We start from the raw sequence: 18,942 nt of genomic DNA on the forward strand, positions 1-18,942 counted from the left end.
GAGAGGGATCTTGACCCTAGCTCGTTCATAGTATTCACCATTGTGGTGTTATGTAGTCACTAATCTTTATTTCTACAATGTTTGAAAGCTACTTCTTGGATGTACCAGAACAGCGACGCTTACTTTGACGTGTGTGTACTACTGGACAGCTCCGTGGGCTTCATGGGAACCTACCAGTCATGCAACCAGCGACATCATTACGTCTGCGAATCTAGTGGGAAGATACTCACTTCTTTTGACTTCATGTTGTGTACATGATAGATCATTAAAATTAATATACCGTTAGTACTTCTGCGATAAAGTAACAAGCATTTTAGATGTCATTCTTTGTCACTCCCTTACATTAGTAAGTAACTAGTACTGTCCTACCTGTTGTTTCTTTTTTCACCCTCTACATGCTTCACCTGGCATTTGGACCAAACATATTCCAAATAGCGTCCCGCAAACATTTTTGTGCCAAAAGGCATGACTTTGCCTATAGACGATGTATGTTTTATCTTGTCATGTCATTTATTTCTGTCAGACGTTTGGATATGTCAGTCGAATGTATGCCAGAATGGAGGAAAATGCTCGTCGTGTTTTGACGATTCCACTGCCTTCTGCACATGCCCTCTAGGATACACCGGAACCTTCTGTGAGACAGGTAAATCTGTTATCTTACTGGGATTTTACTTAGATGTGCAGTCAGCTTGACATTTTCTTCAGCGTAGGTTATCATAGTTCATCCACGCTCATGATAAGAATGGGTTTACTCTGAAATCTACTTACATGCATATTGGCATGGGTTACACTCTTTCAATTCATTCCAGTCAATCATTGTGATCCCGACCCCTGTCCGTTTGGCTGGCCCTGTGAGAACGAACTTGACGGTGTCCATTGTGCAGGTACAATTTGTTTCGTACTTACCCACTCAAGGCAGTTTCTTTTCTACGTAGGCGATGATAATTGTAATATGTAACTGATACAAATATGTTCACCTCATAAAAACGCCAAAGACACATAAACTATAATGTGGGTGGTTTCCAATGCAGTATTCATATGTATTAAAACTGCTATTTGCTATAGACCGGAATTATCGATGACCAAATAAATTTGTCCTCTTGGTTTATTGCTAGTTTGCTTCAAATTTTGTAACCTACATATGCATAAAGAAAATGTACATACACATACACAGGATTTATCCTATCTAAACAGACAATATTATAAGATGCCTTTTATATTACAGTACCGAGTGGAACGAAATCGGCCCGTTCTGGCTTCTGCACCGAGTCCTCCTGCGGTCCGGGCTGGACCTGTGTTGAAGACGGCCCGGCTGGGTACTTCTGCATCAGTGGCTGAGATGTGACCGTGAGCCACTGCCAGGTCGAAGCAACTTTGTCCCAGTCGACTGACAAGTTGCTCTGCACAAAGATGTTGAATCATCTAATCCAAATCCTTCCAAGCGCATCTCTCAACGTGTAACACTTTTCTTGCTTTATCAATTAAACTGCTGAGCAGTCGTGAAAACTATTCTCTCTCTGTTGTCTCTTGGTATACACTGTCTGAACTATGTTCATATTGTCAATGTGTTTCAGAGGGGCCTCTAAAGGTTACTGTATTGATTATCAGACAAAGTAGCTACCGGTGATAAAGAGAGGGACCAATCTGTAAGATTGAGTAAACATCCGTACACCATTGATTAAAGGCTCATGTTTTCTCTACCTTGGTAGAGATTACATTTCATATGTTTCAAAGATAACAGTGCGTTAAAAAAAGTAAAACAAGGGTCCGTATGACACAGTCCTCCATGAACACCACTAAACATTTATGGTGTTCATGGTATACTTAGGTGTTTGATACCCTCTTTACTTAGAAGACATGCCAAATATGTCAGACTAGCCATTAAAAGGATCTTGATCTATAGGTTCGAACACAAAGACCAAAACAAAAACAAGTTGTTCAAAGTATGAAAGTCTCTTTTTAGTAAAGAAGAATATTGTAGCATTTGCTCTTAATTATTAAACTAGGCCCCGATTTGCATGATTTATATCTAATAATGCTCAACTTAACTTAACTTCTAAGTACCGCAAGAACAAGAGTTCGGAGCTCTGATAATACAAATGACTTTCATATCTACATAATTTATGCTTGGTTGTCTACACCTTTGACTAACTTACACATGTCACAATGTTCATAATCCGATCATTTACTACATGTACCCAGAAGAATTGGGACACTTTAACATTGATAATGCAAATTAGAGACTTTGCATAATTGGTATCTGCTAATCTTCCACCTGCCACAAAGTACATATGTTACATGTATTTGAGTCCTATAATGGAAAATACTGGAAATATAGATTTTCCTAATTAAGTATACAAATTAGGTCCAAATTGCATACTTCATCATGTACATCTCTACCAAACATACTTATGTGTTGAATATCATGGACTGCCATCGTTCCTATGTTCCGTTATGCTGCTTGGAAGATCCAAAATTGTCCCTGCTGTTCCAGAGCATGCCGCTAGGGGGCCCAAACCTATATACCCGCTTCCTTACGCCACAAGCTATCTCCCACCAAAAAATCAAGACCATAGCGCGTCCAGGTGAAAAGATACAAACAATCGAAGTTCTGTTGCAGTACCAAGGTCACACACCAGGGGGCCCAAAACCGACTTTGACCTTTGTCTTCCAAACACCTACCCAAGTATCATTACAATCCATCCGGAGGTTCTAAAGTTATGCTGATCACAAATATCCGGACACACAGAGAGACACACACAGACACACCAAAAACTATACCACCATTTTTCATGGAGGTAATTGTGAGAACTTTTCAACACACACAAACATTTTCTTTGTCTTCTTGTCTCCAATGAGACCCTAGTCTCGAAACTGCCAAAGTGACGCCTTTGTAGCAAATCTAACCCGTCTGCTTTTCCTCTTCCCTATCCACTTCGCCTTTCCCTTTGCCTTCAATATACCCTTATGCTTAGGCTTTTCCTCAGCCAAATGCTCTTCCAAAGAAAGGAAGTCCTTTTCTGGGCATGGTTTGTTCCAGTCTACCGGCCAGACAGTCTGGACAGTCTCCCGGTCACGGACCTGTGGAAAATGAAAGCCCAATAACAAACATTTTGGAACCGACTGTGAAACTAACGAAACACGTCTGTAATTATTAGTAAGAATTCCCTTTCCTTAAAAAGTTCAACGGAGCTTGATTGTAAATGTGTGAATGTTGCTTCGATAAAAGGCTAATGTTTTCTGATGAAACTTTGTGCTTCTGCCAATTATAATCCCATCAGATTATTAAGGAAACGGTTACAGTAAGTGTAAGAGAATCTCACCGCCAGGTAGTACTTGTTCAGGTTTGGGTAAGCTTTCTTCGGCTGGAAGCCCATCCACACGACATATGCCAGCACGGGGAAGAACGAAACATCCGCCATGGAGAACTCTTTCTCGGCGATAAATGGACCCCCTTCCTGTTAAAGATGTAAGATATATTTGTGAGAAAATTTGTGACATTCATTATCCGTAGAACACACTCGAAAATAAGTAACTGAGGCACAAGACACTGCACTGTTATCGCCTATTAAAATCGTACCTGTTTGTTTGAACTTTTATATATTCATGAGAAGCTCAAATCAGCCTGTAGGCCGCTTTTCATTGAGGTCATGAGGGAGGTATTAAAGGGTCAGATATGTATCAACCCCTCACTTCAACTTGCAGTTGCAAAACATCAAATGATTCCTGGAATGTCCATAAACAGCAAAAGTATAGACTGATTCTAAAAAGATGACAGCCATAACAGGGTATCCTTGCACTGTCGGACGAATATTGGTCTGTCTTTCACCACAGTGATCCAACAGATAATCATAATCTGGATGAAATAACCGTTGAGTGACCGAAAGGAATATCTCTGTCTGTCTTTCATACTGCGATCCGCGCGAAACCGTACGCGTGAACTCACCTCTTTCAGATATTCCTCCCAAATCATGAGTTCTTCCGCCAGATCTTCCTTGGCATCTTTCTCATCTGGATCCTTCTTTTTATTTTGCTCCTGACAAACAACAAGAAATATAATAAGTACATGTATATCAAACTAAGCATAAAGTTGACGTGAGTAACGATGAACGGTAGTGGGCAAAAGTCGGACATAAAAAAGGCACATTTCAGAATCTAAAATTTCACCATGCCAGCTTTAAATTTTTGTGGACTGAAGTCTATGCATGTTTTAGGGACATTTTTATGGGGAATCAGCTCGCAATAGCAAGTACAACATATTGAACGCTATAGTTTTCAAGCTAGCTAGCTAACAGCATGTGTAAGCGGAAGCATGATTTACTAGTACATAGCCTCCACCAGGCCTTCCTACGGGATCGTAGAATTAGGCCAATTGGCCAGAGGAGTAATTCCACACTTATAATATTAGTTCCCCGACCAACCCTTCTGGTAGCATACTCCTCTGGCAAATCATTCTAATATAAAAAGCCAGCGTAGTCAGTTTGGTACAGTCTAGGGGTTGGTGACCGTTGAAAATTCAGGTCCAGGTCCGGTTCTGGTCCAGAGGATCAGGTCCATGTTTGGGCCTGAATCTGATTCTGTATGTAAGAACTTGTGAATGGACGATAATCAAAACGAAGGTCCATTTCGCAACAAAGAAATCTGTATTCGACTTCCATTGGCGTTTTAAAACCCTACAAGGCTATCGTTGAAGAGATTTATTAGTCACGTATGTTCACAGTTAATAGGAATTTTCATCAATCAGTGATTGTATTAAAGGTAAGTACACGTACCTCCAAATTTTCGATGGCTATCAGTCCTACTATACAAGGCTAACTGTCACTGTACTGTTGACTGTAAAACTTGGTAGAAATGACTATAGACTCTACTCTACTTCGCTCTTGTTATTTTCCTCGACCGGTAAGCCTCGAAACGTGTGAATGTCTGATCATATAATCTGTCCATTTTCCAATAGGTCCTACTTTTGTTTATTTGTTTATTAAAATTCACCAAACAAGTGGAAGGGGCGGGGGAACAGGTGGTGACACCTTTACTGGCCCTCGCCTCGACATAAAAATACAATAAATACAGCAGATTAAGATTAATACTAAACGACATAAACAATCGATCAGACTACCGAGCCCTAAAATCCTGACAGGAGGCGCACTTACATGCAGTAGACCAGGCACAGAGGTTATCGGATACAAAGTGGCTTCTGAATCTATCAACAGTAGATTTCACAAGTAGCTGTTTGAAAGACAATAGGTCAGACTGGTGCGACGACACAGCTCCCATGCTGCGAACTGTGACATCAAGCTTGTTCCATTCGGTACATCCGGTCCACCGATTTTTTTCAGGTCCGTTTTTTCTGGACCGCGGTCCAATAAGAAAACCCGGTTTTGTACCAGTACCCAGCCCTAGTAGAGACCATGACTTACATCTTCCGGTCCGTAATCATCATCATCCTCGTCGTCATAGTCCGCCCAGTAGCTGCAGATGGTCGTGTCTCCCACCCCGATACTCTGTGCACTGAACATGCGCTGTAGCACCAGGGCCTCGCTCGTGATGTCATCATCAGGAATCAGTTTGGTGCCTCCGAAGGTTTCCTAGAACAATGCAACATATCAGGTAAAAGTACACGTACAGATTGATCAATCTTTCGATATATATGAACCGCATCACTTTCATATCTCTAGCCAATGATCGTCTGGTAAATATTACTCCAGCTAAAAGACTCGACTTCAATAGAATAAGAGATGGCTGCATTTCTATGGCAATGCGACTGAAGTTGAACCCTGACCCATTGAATATGCTGAAAATAACCTATGATATGTTTCCACAGACAACACTGGAAAGAAACGTTCGTGAAAATGTTCGAAGCCAGCAAAAGAGTACCAGTATCCGACCGCTGACTTCCAGGGCAAATGTGCAAAAGTTATTGTATACTTTTGATCGGATGTGTGAGTGTAAGGCAGACAAGATTTGTACACATTGTAGAAAGTTCAGTAAAAGGGTATACACTAGGGCTGGGTACCGGTACAGAAAATTCAGGTCCGGTTCAGGTCCAGAGGATCAGGTCCAGTTCCGGACCTGAACCTGGACCTGATTCAGTATGACTCATACCAATGGTCCATTTCACTACAAAGAGATCTACTTGGTGGAGTATTAGACTTACACTGGCGTTTTAAAATCCTACAACGCTAACTGCACCTGTACGGTTGGCTGTAAAATGTGGTAGAAATTACCATAAACTCTATTCTACTTCACTCTTGTTATTTTCTTCCACCTGCAAGCGCCAAAACGTGTGAATGCCTGATAAAATAATCTGGTAATTTTCTAATCGGTCCAACATCCGGTCTACCTAATTTTTTCAGGTCCGGTTTTTCTGGACCGGTCCAATACGAAAAAACCGGTTTTGTACCGGTACACTGTACCGATCCCCAGCCCTAGTATACACATTATTTCTATTAGCTAAACTCACCTCCAAGTAGATGCATGCAGCAAGGCACTGAGGTATAACAACATCGCCGTGCTTCAAGACAGGGATCTGGAGAACAACAGAAATCTAGTGTCCGCCAGTGCAAGGAGGATACATTTTTTAACCTCCTTGGTCAGTGCAAGTGAACATGACTCTATATACATGTACGTCAAATGTATCTCTACCACACACAAGTAGTGAAACCTTCAATGTACTCTTATCATGTCATGATTCCATATCTATCCACCTAGGTCAATACATTTATCACGCCATGCAAAATAGAAACTGTACCATTCCTAAATGAATCTTGACAAATGTTATGTTGCAAAGTAGCATAGAAATACTCAGTCCGATGTGTGCAATAGTTCCCTTTATTACCTACTGTAGATTCCACTCGATATAGTCCACTAGTATTGTAGTAACTGAAATTGTTGTAATATAACGTATATGTGTAGTGACAGACTGTAACCTCTGTTATCTGTACATTGCCATACATAGTCACTGATGAAATTGTTGCGCAACAAACCATCTATATATCTATCTAGCACACATTTCAAGTTAACTTGACCCTATGCATACGGTGCAATGAGACGACGAGCCCACTTTACCTCCTTCCTCGGGTTGAGCTTCTTGAGTTTCTTGCTGTTTTTCTTCTCGTCCACTACTTTGGTGGTGTTCCTCCAGGACGATCATAAGTGTCAGAGAGGCCACACTGCCAGGCCCGTAATACAGGATAACTTCGGCGGTCTCCGACATGATTTTGTCAGACTGTACTTTGTCAACAGGAGAAGACTTAAGAGTTGTCTGTGCGATATATCGATGACATATATTTAGGGACCATGAATGATGGCACAGACAACCAAGAACTGAGGGAACTGGAACAACGGGTAGCAGCTTATAAAGTCCCCTTTACAAATCAAGAATTTAGCTCGGCCGACTTGTCGGCGAACTCCGAATTGGCATTTTCCGGCGGAGTATGACCGGCGTTTTTGCGATTAACCGGAATTTGGATACTCTCCAAGCAGAGGTTGAGTCACGTAGATATAGTAGTGGTCGGAAAAATTACACTGGCGCTCCTCTTACCTCTGCTTCAGATCGTAACGGCACAAGCCTATCAAATTTAATCACTTTGACACATTCAGGGCATTTTGTACCTAGGTGCTAAGTTTAAGAGGAGCGACAGTGTAATTTTTCCGACTACTACTACATACTGTATATCTACGCGACTCAACCTCTGCTTGGAGAGTAGGATTTGGACGATGTTTAGCAGCGCAGCCGGCGTTCGCGGGGCACTTTCAGCTGCGCTTAAAAATTCAGCGAGGCCTCGGCGACGATTTTAAACTTTTATGAGATGCTGGATTGATGTATCGCAAAATTCCTGTTTATTGTTTATTCCATTTTTATTCCATTGTTTTTAGGGCGCCTATCCGGACACACAAACAAACAAACACACACACAGACAGACACACCTAAAACAATACCTCCATTTTCATGGAGGTAGAAAAGTCAAGTTGCGGGGTGAGTTCTGCATGTATTCCCGACGAGGCAAATTATGAGGGAATCTTATTAATAATAATAAGATGTTTTCTTCTTTGTTATAATTCTTACAGTACGATCATCTCTATGCCGCGCTTTGTGAATCCTCCTTTTTGCTACTTTTAGAGCCACGAGAAACGATAGTTTGAAAAGAAATTCCACAACACATTGTTGGTCATCAGAACAAATGTTGACTCTCTTTGTGTATGCTTATTCAGAGGAAAGGATGAGAAAAAGAAATAGCTGTTCATGCTTACACGTGGAATTGTATTCTGTTGTGAAATCACCACCGAGACTGTTCATATAGTGATGTACGAATAAGTTTATTTCGTTTTGAGAACAGATAGCCCCAAGTATTTGATAAATCGTGTGAAGATTGGTAAAGACAGGGCAATATTTGTTACTGTGTCATTCATGTAGCCTTAGATGTTGTCACCAATAAAAACAACTTATGATCGCATCGATATTCAATATTTCTAAGCAGATACTTGGATAAGAGACCGTTATGTTCACTTTTTTATGGTGCCGTCAGATAGAAATGTCATGTCTGAAAACTACAAAATAAACCCGAACAAGAATGTACAAACTTGCTTTCTAACCGCTAGGTTCCCAAAAGATGCTTATGACATGCGTTGTCATGAGCAAATTTGAGCACATATTGAGTCTATGTAAAAATGTCATGGTAACGTAGGATATAGTATGTCTTGAGCCGCTACTTCTTGCCTAGTTTCCCGAAGAAGTCTTTCACTTTGTCGCCAAGGCCGCCCAAGACGCCAGTAGCTGGCATTTCCTTGAAGATGCCTTCTTCATCTATCGTGTGATATTTCCCAACCTCCACGACAGACGGCCGCTCCTTGATCTGTGGGTATAAAGATGAATATGATAATGGTTGACAAAATAGTCAGAATCAGTTTATCTAAAATATGGTATTTCTAATGATTGCAAAGCTACTTATTCGTTGATATTCATGTAGGTAATTCAAACTGAGTATACACTTGTTTGTAGCAGACCTTACGAAAGTCGCTGTAATTTTGTTGTGTCGATAAAGATGATATATGTATATCCTAGTTTTGAGCTCATCTTAAAAAGAGAAACAGCTGAGGGAAAGAAGAGGGCAGTATAAAATGACCTGGGTTTTAGTGACAAAATATCATCGCCTACAGAACAATACAATGTTGCTTTGACTACAAATGGTCGTAGCGACAGTGCTAACTTTATATTTATTTACTTAGGATTCATCGCAAAAACAAGGCTCATGGAGCCACTGAAACGTTTTGGGTTACTATACTGTATTGTGAAGAGAGATGTCTGTTAACCCTTGACTTAAACAGTTTCAGACTGTACCCCATGTACTCCACAGGTCCGTGGAAGCTTATTCCATAACGATGTAGTTCAAGGAAAGAAGCTCTCAGCGTGGAACTTCCTCCTAAGAGGTAGATTATGGAAGCAAATTGGATGCTTTGCTTTCGTGGAAGTGGCAAACTTATGACTGAATGTCTTAGAAATGACTAGAAATGAAGCGTCGCTCACCAGAGTGTAGTACTTGTGCAACAGCGGGTACTTCTTGGTCAGGTCTAGTCCATTCGTCACGAGGTAGGTCAGGACTGGGATGAACACACAATCCGCCATGGTGAACTCTGACCCCGCGATGTAAGTACCCTGTAAGCAAAACAAGTCCCATGTTAGAAGTGATATCTAATTTTAGAAGGTTATAGTTTTGAATATGTCAAATGATACTATGGCTTGGAAATATGCTCAAATCTTCTGTGAATAGTTTCATCAGGTTAGTACGTCATCGAATTTGCCTGTCATATGTAAATAGTAAATATTTTACGTTTTGTGACCACATCTGAACTGTGAGCAGCGACACCTGTCCTGCAGTACGATGTGAACCAATCAGAATTGCCACGAAGAAGGTGACAGGCGGTCACTGAGACGGTCGGTGAGAATAAAGCAATGGTTGTGTAAAAAGGGTCAAACTAAAGATTTAAAACATTAAAGAGAGACCTCCTAGCTCGTCTGCCGCTTAAATGACCATCTTTTCATTTTTATTTCATGTGACTAGACTTCATAACTCAAGCTGTCATACTTTGGGATAAAGAAACATATTCCTTCTTACCTGTTTCAAATAGAACTCCCAGTGTTCGAGCTCTTCGGCCAGTTCTTCCTTATCTTCCTTTTCGTCAAGTGCGTCAGCCTTTTCCTCATCCTGGAGAACAAAATGTTCCAGTCAGTTGGCTACATTGGCGTGTACATCATCATTATCGGTATTCGACCGAGTATTAAAAAATGTTGTGTACAAATACTAGTAAGCAATGTCAATGGTACAACCAAACCTAGAGTTACAAGCTTGTCTTGAACGGCAACGCCATGTCACGTAAGACAATTACATGCAGTATACATAGTACATCAATCAACGAAACAAATGGCTTATTGTGAATTCCAATAATCACCTTTCAAATTAGAACGGACATAAACATGTCTATGTTCCCCATGACCTCCAAAAAATTCTAGTTGAATGATCTTTACATCAATCAAACGTTTATCAATGTTTACTTATACGCTATGTTTCTTGGACTGATTGCGGCATCTACACAGTTTCATCCCAATGTTTAGAAGTGGTTTTACCATGTCGTCATCACCCTCCTCCTCGTCGTCGTCCTCCCAGTACTCGTCGATACAGGTGTCCCCCACCCCGATCTTCTGTGCCTGGAGCATGCGCTTTATGACGTGAGCTCGCTGGGCCGCGCCTTCGGGAATCAGGCGGTTGTTGCCGAAGACTTTCTGCAGGGACGATGCCACATTCATGTGTTAGATTTTGGGTCAAATTTGTATTGATGATGATGATGATGAAGAAAACCTTTATTATCCGTTTCTGCTCACACAAGCTAAGTACAGGTCAAGATGATAAAGTTCTGAGTAGTTCTGAATAGTCTGGGTACTAGTTCTAGTGAAGTAAGAAAGAGTTATCTTTAAGTTACTACATGTAACTACAAAGTCTAATGTATGCTAGTATGTACAGGTTCGACTTCTTCTCGCTTCTTAAGATAGTTGTAAATGTAAACATTGCTGATGAAGTCAGGACTGTTGCAAGAATATGAGAGTGAGTTCTTCCAGTATCTTAATGCACGGAAACATTGCAAAATGGGTAAGAAATGTTGACTTCAACTGTAATTATCTAACTATTTTCCTCCCCAAAAGAATTCCAAATAATTGCCAAGAAGATTCTGAATGAATGGATGGACGAAGAAATTTATTTGCTCAGCAAAGGTCACAACAAAGACAAAACATATACATATAATAATACGTATTTAGCTTCTTGGTAACAATAATGGTGAAAATGTTGTTACGGTTTTGGTACAGTCAGTTTGATTGTCAAATTCTTGAATTCGATGTACTCAAATGTCTCAGCTAAAGTGATTAAATATACTTTATACATATGATATATAATAAATAGATCATACGTACTTCCAAGTATAGACAGGCTGGAACGACCTCGTCAAACAGCACATTATCACCGTGTAGGAGGGCCGGAGGCTGCAAAGTAGAACAAGTTAGGTATGGGTTACTCTCCGAGCAGATCCTAGAGTAAAATAACATACATGTAGTTTCAAAAGCTGCCAGAGGAGTTAAGCCGGCCCAGGAGTGTGTTTGGCTCCCAGTGGCTGATGACTCCCTTTGACCAGCTGCACTCCTTGGTCAGCTTAGATACTACATGTATTTTATGTCACTGGTAAATCTGCCTTGAAATTTGTTGATATATGGTTAGTAATACCCCCTTTCCACTAGGACGGCGCTCTCGCCGCGCGCTCTCTGTGACCTAAAATTTGACAGATCGCTCAACGAATTGTATAGAAAAGAAATAAATATTTGTTACACTTTTACGTCTTGTATGACATACCAAGTGTGAAATCGAAGGTTACACATATCATATTTAGGTCGCAGTAAAAGCGCAGCGCCATTGCCGTCTTGTGAAAGGGGGCCTGAGGAGATATAAGGCGGACTTACAAAATGCATGGATTACACATGTACCAGAAAATCACAACCAAATTATGCTACAGAAACGAATCAGCCCGAGATAGAAGCTTGCAGATTGAACATAAGACACGATATGTGATTTTCTCAATGTGTGAATGGAAGACAGCCTACCTCATCTCTGTCGGCCACCTCCTCAAGCATCGCAATGTCTTCGTCTTTCTCCGTGTTCACCTCCTTCTTGGTGTAGCTGACTCCCTTTTCTTCCAGGGCTAGCATGATCGACATGCAGGGCGTGCTGCCTGACTCGTAGTACAGAACCATTTCTTCCGTAGACGCCATGATAGTGAGTTACTGTAGTTGTTGCCTGTGGCTGGAATAGCAGCAGAGTAGTCTGAGAAGTAGGTCGTTGGATGTACTAGTTACAATCTGGATCACCGTCTTCAGACAACGTGGTCATGTGACCACTGACGGCACGACTTGACTGAAAGAACAGGTCATGAGTTCATCTGCAGACAACTCTCCCAGACACTGTCTCGTCTGGAGCTATGGAGATCTGGTAGACAGTACTTAAAGGAAGACAACATAAATCAGCACTGACAAATTTACATCACGCATTGAATTACAGACAAGGCGGGTATTATCTCACCAGATGCAAGTATTTATGATGTTTCATGTGGTAAATCATATCCAATTATCTTACTTCAAATGTTCCCCAGACAACATTTAGAAATCTCATTTTTGAATGTGAAAGGCCATCTTAGTTGCTAAATTATATAATGATGATTGCCTTTATTGTACATTTATACATTGATATGGCTTATAACACTAATTTTCCAAGCCAAAAACAAACTGAAAAATTAAACTTTTCTCTACCGTGCAATCAATCTATGGAATACCCTACCACCAAACAGCAAATCCCTGTCAAGTATCCCAATTTATAAAGACAATCGACCATTTGATCTCAAGTTAAGTTAACGTTAATAGCTATAGCTTTTTATCCATACATTTTGTGTTATGCTTGTTTATGTTTCCTTTGTTTCTTATCTGTATATAATGCTGTATATATGTTTGCGTGTACGTGGCGGAGAAGCCACGCTGTCAGGAGCGTAGTATAGTATAACTTTGGCGTACGTACGTGTATATGTATGTTTTATTGTTCGAATCTCGAACCGGTACCATGGAAGACTAACCCTATATTGGGATAAAGGGTATCGCAATAAAAAGGAATAAATAATGAAATACTGGTCAGTGGTATGATCACTCCACACCCATGCATGGATAATTTGATCTCTATGCTTAAAAAAATGTACCACTTAATACTATACTAGTATATTCTTGATTATTATACTCCACATAGACCGATGGCTTATCTCTGTAATTACCACTAACTTACCGGAGAGAAACTCTGGGTTCGTCTATCATTTCTTTTCTTTCCTTACACGGTAATGACATCAATGCCACCACTTTCAACAAATATCCGTATATGTATTGGAGATCAAACTATCGACTCAAGCTACCAACGAACAAGTCTAAGTGTAACACACAAATCTATATAATTCTTTACTTTCAAAAAGTAAAAGAAAAATCATGAATCCCACACGGAACGCGTTGACAGTCCATACTTGAGTTCTTAAACTGCGCTCAAATATAACTAAATTGACACCATTAAAAAGGCTATCAAAACTTACACCTAACGTTACGTACTATAATTCGAACCTCACATCCGCAAGATTCGATCGTCAAAACATATCTAATGTTCCTGCCTTGTTCCTGACCCGGACGAACTCCAATTCACTACAAATATGGATGCGTTTTTTAGTAGCCTGCTGTTACTGTGGAGTCCGAATCACAGAAACAGAGGCAGGGGAAGACCGCGGAAGTCATACTTTAAGCAGCTTGCTGAAGACAGCGGTTTGGACCTGCAGCAACTTCCCGCAGCGATGGATGACAAAGAGGTGGAGGAAACTAGAAACGTGGAGACTCCGAGCGAGCTCGCCGCAGTGAGTGTGTGAGTGAGAGTGCTGTGTAATGCTTTTTGTAGCCGTATCATTGTATATCTGTATCGTGTACGTATGTGTACTATTTCAAGTGAACAGGGCAGACGGAAAAAAGGATATACCATCCCGTTACTCCTGCTCTGTTTACTATTCTTGCGTTGGTTGGTTAACATATTTCATGTATCTGTTCCATGTTTTTATTTCAACTTTGTCACCATAGTGAATTAAGGCCTTTATTGTTCATACATACCCACTGGATTAAGTACAAGTTGTAACAAAAAAACAGTAAGGTCCATATGCAAGGCAGGTCACATGATAAGAACTTTATTTTCAACACACGGAAACAGGTAATCTGTCTCTCTTGAGACCATCATTATGGCACAATATTGTCAACATTGCCAATATGTCATGTTAAAGTAGCATTTTTAAAACAACATCTCAATTTGTTCATATTCGAATTCCCGTGTGTGTAGATACTATTTGCACACAACAGAAGTTTGCTTGAAGTGTTCTCATTACTGTAACTGTGCTTTGCGCACAAGATAACGTTACAACGTTTTAACTCAAATCCAGCTTACAAAAACTGTCCGGGTAATTTTTGAACATTCGAATCAACTCTTGCAGCTTCTTGTAATTGATTTGTTATCCAACATCCGGAGAAGCATCTACCAGGCTCCGTGGATCGGTGGTCTAATCGTAGAAAAACTTGAGAGTCAATAGCACGCTAGGGGAGTCGGCCGGCCACTAAAACATTGACTCTCAAGTTGTCCAATTTCTACAATTAGATGCAATTACAATTAGATCGACCACCGATCCACGGAGCCTGGTAGAGGCTACATCTGGAGAACGTTGACCAAATATTCTATTTCTTTCCCTTTGCCTTCCCCTTCCCTTTTCCCTTCCATTTCGCCTTTCCCTTATCATTAGACTTGGCCTTAGGTTTAGGCTCTTCCTCGTCCTCTTCCAAATACTCCTCCAAGTAGAGGAAGTCCTTCTCTGGACATGGTTTGTTCCAGTCTACCGGCCAGACTGCCTGGACAGTCTCCCGGTCACGGACCTGTGGAAAATGAAACAAAAAAACTTTATTCCTTCTGTAAAATATAGCAACAAATTATTTGATCCGACTGTGAAATTTCAGCAGCACTCATTTGTCATTAGCAAGCTTTAAAATTTTCCTTCGTGATTTATGCATTGTAAACGTGTAAATTTTGATGCATACCGTAATATACATAAAGTCTCATGTTTAACGTTACTGAACAAATTTGTGTCATGTGTCAATTATATAATCCCATCAAAATTTGATATAACGTTATGTTCCAGCTGCTACTGTATTCAAAGTGTATAGCCATTTTATTCTACCTAATACTTGATGTTACTTGCTGACATCATTATTTGATTGTATTTACGTTTGTTCAATCTGTACTGTATATGTACATGTAACTACATGTATGTGTATGCGGTCACAATGCCAGCTTGTTGCCCCGTTGCAATTCGAATAAAGTCAAGGTCAGAATTTGAAGGAAATGGTACTATCGAGCACAGGTATTGTAAGAGAATCTTACCGCCAGGTAGTAGTCGTTCAGGTGTGGGTAAGCTTTCTTCGGCTGGAATCCCATCCACACGACGTAAGCCAGCACGGGGAAGAACGAAACATCCGCCATGGAGAACTCTTTCCCGGCGATAAACGGACCCCCTTCCTGTTGGAATTGGAAATGTACATACATATGTAAGAAAAAGACATCTGTTGAATACATTCGCAGAGGAATAGCTTAATATACAATGTACTAGTAACGTGTCTATAAGCCACTGTTATTACCTAACGTTATCAACTCTGATATGATTTCTGGAACAACGCCTACAAAGAAGCTACAGAAGTAGAGACAGTTTCTGATTTGAAGACACTCATTACAGAGTTTCCTTGCTCTGCCGGATGAAGCTAATAACATACTAGTGCCATAAATGATCACATTCGGGATGAAGTGCCAACAAGAAATCTCTAGTTGCTCTACAAACACTGCTCACCTCTTTCAGATATTCCTCCCAAATCATGAGTTCCTCCGCCAGATCTTCCTTGGCATCTTCCTCATCCGGATCCTCATCTTCATCTTCCTCCTCCTGATGATGACAAATAACAAAAAAATGATAAATACCTGTATAACAAACTAAGGATAAAATTGCGGCTGATAACAACGAAGACACAATTTCACCATGTCAGCTTTGAATTTCTGTTAGGAAATGAAGCTTCGTGGTACCTATCCTACTACAAGGATCTACAAGATATCGTAAATTTGATGTTTTATGAAAACTATTAGCAAAATACAAAGCTGACAAATCATATGTTTCTACCAGGACTACAACTCAATACTGACAGCGGATTTATCGAAAGTGCGAACGGGAACGAAAAGGAGAGAAAAGGAACAGAAAGGAACGAAAGAGAACAAAAAGGAGCGAAAAGGAACGAAAATGAGAGAAAAAGAACAGCACAAGGGCCTTTTAAGAAGCATTTAAATGGGGAAGGATCTTACAATAGCAAGGAAACCATATCTAGGCCTATAGCTTCCAGGCTACCTAGCTAATGGCAAGTGTAAAGAAGCATGACTTACATCTTCCGGTCCGTAATCCTCATCATCCTCGTCGTCATAGTCCGCCCAGTAGCTGCAGATGGTCGTGTCTCCCACCCCGATACTCTGTGCACTGAACATGCGCTGTAGCACCAGGGCCTCGCTCGTGATGTCATCATCAGGAATCAGTTTGGTGCCTCCGAAGGTTTCCTAGAACATTGCAGCATATCAGGTTAACTCCATGAATGAATAATTGGAAGAAAGTGCAGGTCTGTGATAGTCTCCAAGCAGAGGTTCGTCTCTGGCCTTTTTATCGTTTTTCATCGGGCTTTGTATTTTGTACCGTTTTCTCGTTCGAGACACAAAGAAATATATAAAGCCCGATAAAACGACTGAAAAACGTCAAAAACAGTCGGGGGCGAACCTCTGCTTGGAGAGCTCTGTTTATCTGTGATAGCATTGGTCATTCTTAAGGTAATAGGAATGCTAGTACTGTAGTAGTGAATTGTAGACACTAAGCAAAGATGAGTTCCGTTCCACAAATTCTGGCTAATTATATACAATATGGTAAGACAGTAACGCTAGAGCTATATGCAGAATTTAGCCATATACTCACCTCCAAATATATACAGGCAGCCATAAACTCCTGTAGAACAAAATCGCCATGCTTCAGGACGGGGACCTGGAAAATAACAGAAAGCAGGTGGTTGCAATGATGGAATGTATTCGCTTGGTGGCGCTTCGTACACATGTATGACTATTACCTGTTAGACGGTTTGATCTGTACCCTCCAAGAACGGGATTGGGTGCGTTTTGTTCTAAAAGACTTTGATATACAGCAAGAGAGTTCCCCTGTGTTACACACACATACACTGACTAAAGTCTATGTATCATTCCGTAAGCTACAGCTGATAGCAGTAATATATCAAGTATTCATTAAGCTAAAGGAAAAATTTTTCTGTTTATAATTTCACAAAAAGACCAAAAAGAGATTTACGAGGATACAATGATATTTCGATTGTATCTGTTGTCGTGTTTCAACAAATGTTATAAGTTACCCCGAGAAGATTTTAAACTGATGATGACATATATGACCTACATCAATGTACAATTACTCAGACAAGTAGGTCCCTTCGATATATCTGGGGCAATTTTTGCACGCTAGGGAAAATTTTACCTTACATTTTGAAACTCTAGTTACTATTGATAAATTTATCAAGACAACGAACCGATGTTACCTCCTCCCTGGGGCAGAGGTTCTTGAATTCCTTGCTAGGCTTGTCCTCGTCCACTACTTTGGTGGTGTACTCGATCCCTTTTTCCTCCAGGACGATCTGAAGCGTCAGAGAGGCCACGCTGCCTGGAGCGTAGTACAGGGTAACTTCGGCGGTCTCCGACATGATTTTTCTGTGCTGTTGTCAGACTGTACTTTGTTAACAGAATACTGAAGAGTAGTCTATGCGATGTTGTTGGTGACTTTTATTGATGGACCCCCCAAAATCACGTGATTTCACAGACAATCTGGAAAGTGGACCAACGGGTATCAACCCTTACCATATTTGTCTGGTCGCAAGTTGCTCATATGACTCTTGACACAACTAGTTCATGCAACGAATAATATACTTTTTGGAGCGAGATCAAGTTTGCAGTAAGGCTGTTTTTCAGCTTTCAAATGCCTGTAACTTTATGTGCACTAATCGTTTCTAAATGCAATACATGTAGTAATAAGACACAGAAACACCATGTACCGACCTTAATGACAAATCATGCATATACCCAGGAATATGAATATACGCATGTGCAATACGGTATGGCATGTCCGATACATGCCCCCCCCCCCACCTTTTACTCATATAACGTCCTTGATCTGACTGATAATTTGAGCCGTCCTTGGTGAATTTTAGCAAAGACATCTTATGTCCAGTTTTCTCCATGTGTGTCTTTTTTATGAAACGTTACTTTATAGATTATGTACTGTGTGTAATAAAGATTATGCCAAATGTACAAAGGCTGAGCTGAACTGAACAAAGGAACACAAAGTCATGTAGTCTACAGATATATTCTAAAGTCCACACGGCCTGAAACAAATGTGATGGCTGTCGGTGATGGTAGACAAAACTCTGCAGACAATACAGCTTCATTGTCATTTCTCCACAAACTATGACCAATGGATAATAATATCATGGTAACATAGATTAAGGTCTGTCTTTTCAACTAGCTCATCAGTCTCGGAGAAATTAGCTTCAACACATACACACATAACACCGACACACACATACACATGCACATACACACAGAGAGACACGCACACACACACGCACACACATAGGTACACACACACAGACCCCCCACACACATACACACATCGCACGCACACACACACACACACACACACACACACACACACACATAC

General features: G+C 40.6%; 3 protein-coding genes across 4 annotated transcripts; all 3 read right to left on the reverse strand.

The window, feature by feature from the left end:
• Window positions 1–5,396: 5,396 nt before the first annotated feature.
• LOC118418176 (glutathione S-transferase A-like) lies at window positions 5,397–7,213 on the reverse strand. The gene is made up of 3 exons (XM_035824013.1): window positions 7,061–7,213; window positions 6,461–6,526; window positions 5,397–5,585 (listed from the first exon to the last, which is right to left on the reverse strand). The coding sequence occupies exons 1-3, from the start codon at window positions 7,211–7,213 to the stop codon at window positions 5,397–5,399; spliced, it is 408 nt and encodes a 135-aa protein (XP_035679906.1).
• Window positions 7,214–9,370: 2,157 nt separating this feature from the next.
• On the reverse strand, window positions 9,371–12,310 carry LOC118418177 (glutathione S-transferase A-like). Its single transcript, XM_035824014.1, has 6 exons — window positions 12,143–12,310; window positions 11,879–11,976; window positions 11,462–11,576; window positions 10,622–10,777; window positions 10,113–10,202; window positions 9,371–9,652 (listed from the first exon to the last, which is right to left on the reverse strand). The coding sequence occupies exons 1-6, from the start codon at window positions 12,308–12,310 to the stop codon at window positions 9,386–9,388; spliced, it is 894 nt and encodes a 297-aa protein (XP_035679907.1). The 3' UTR covers window positions 9,371–9,385.
• A 2,145-nt stretch (window positions 12,311–14,455) lies between these two features.
• On the reverse strand, window positions 14,456–18,021 carry LOC118418358 (glutathione S-transferase A-like). 2 transcript variants are annotated; one of them, XM_035824234.1, is made up of 7 exons: window positions 17,768–18,021; window positions 17,146–17,211; window positions 16,572–16,739; window positions 15,991–16,083; window positions 15,531–15,665; window positions 14,816–15,025; window positions 14,456–14,629 (listed from the first exon to the last, which is right to left on the reverse strand). In XM_035824234.1, exons 1-6 carry the CDS (start codon window positions 17,927–17,929, stop codon window positions 14,831–14,833), a joined length of 819 nt encoding a protein of 272 aa, XP_035680127.1. In that variant the 5' UTR covers window positions 17,930–18,021; the 3' UTR covers window positions 14,456–14,629; window positions 14,816–14,830. The 2 variants fall into 2 exon arrangements, with proteins under 2 accessions (XP_035680127.1, XP_035680126.1); XM_035824233.1 differs by having other exon boundaries at window positions 17,759–18,021.
• Window positions 18,022–18,942: the final 921 nt, after the last annotated feature.

This window comes from Branchiostoma floridae, chromosome 6, assembly GCF_000003815.2.
Source record: "Branchiostoma floridae strain S238N-H82 chromosome 6, Bfl_VNyyK, whole genome shotgun sequence".
NCBI classification, from domain to species: Eukaryota; Metazoa; Chordata; class Leptocardii; order Amphioxiformes; family Branchiostomatidae; genus Branchiostoma; species Branchiostoma floridae.

Excerpts from the sequence above, each read along its gene's own strand:
- LOC118418176 (XM_035824013.1), bottom strand. The coding sequence starts at position 7,213 with ATGTCGGAGACCGCCGAAGTTATCCTGTATTACGGGCCTGGCAGTGTG. Across the intron at positions 6,527-7,060 it reads AACCCGAGGAAGGAGGTAAA|ATCCCTGTCTTGAAGCACGG; the intron begins GTGGGCTCGTCG and ends GTTGTTCTCCAG. Across the intron at positions 5,586-6,460 it reads CTGCATGCATCTACTTGGAG|GAAACCTTCGGAGGCACCAA; the intron begins GTGAGTTTAGCT and ends GCATTGTTCTAG.
- LOC118418177 (XM_035824014.1), bottom strand. The coding sequence starts at position 12,310 with ATGGCGTCTACGGAAGAAATGGTTCTGTACTACGAGTCAGGCAGCACG. Across the intron at positions 10,778-11,461 it reads CAGCCTGTCTATACTTGGAA|AAAGTCTTCGGCAACAACCG; the intron begins GTACGTATGATC and ends TCGTCCCTGCAG. Across the intron at positions 10,203-10,621 it reads AGGAGGGTGATGACGACATG|GATGAGGAAAAGGCTGACGC; the intron begins GTAAAACCACTT and ends TTTGTTCTCCAG.
- LOC118418358 (XM_035824233.1), bottom strand. The coding sequence starts at position 17,929 with ATGTCGGAGACCGCCGAAGTTACCCTGTACTACGCTCCAGGCAGCGTG. Across the intron at positions 17,212-17,758 it reads CCAGGGAGGAGGTAACATCG|GTCCCCGTCCTGAAGCATGG; the intron begins GTTCGTTGTCTT and ends GTTATTTTCCAG. Across the intron at positions 16,084-16,571 it reads AGGATTACGGACCGGAAGAT|GAGGAGGAAGATGAAGATGA; the intron begins GTAAGTCATGCT and ends TGTCATCATCAG.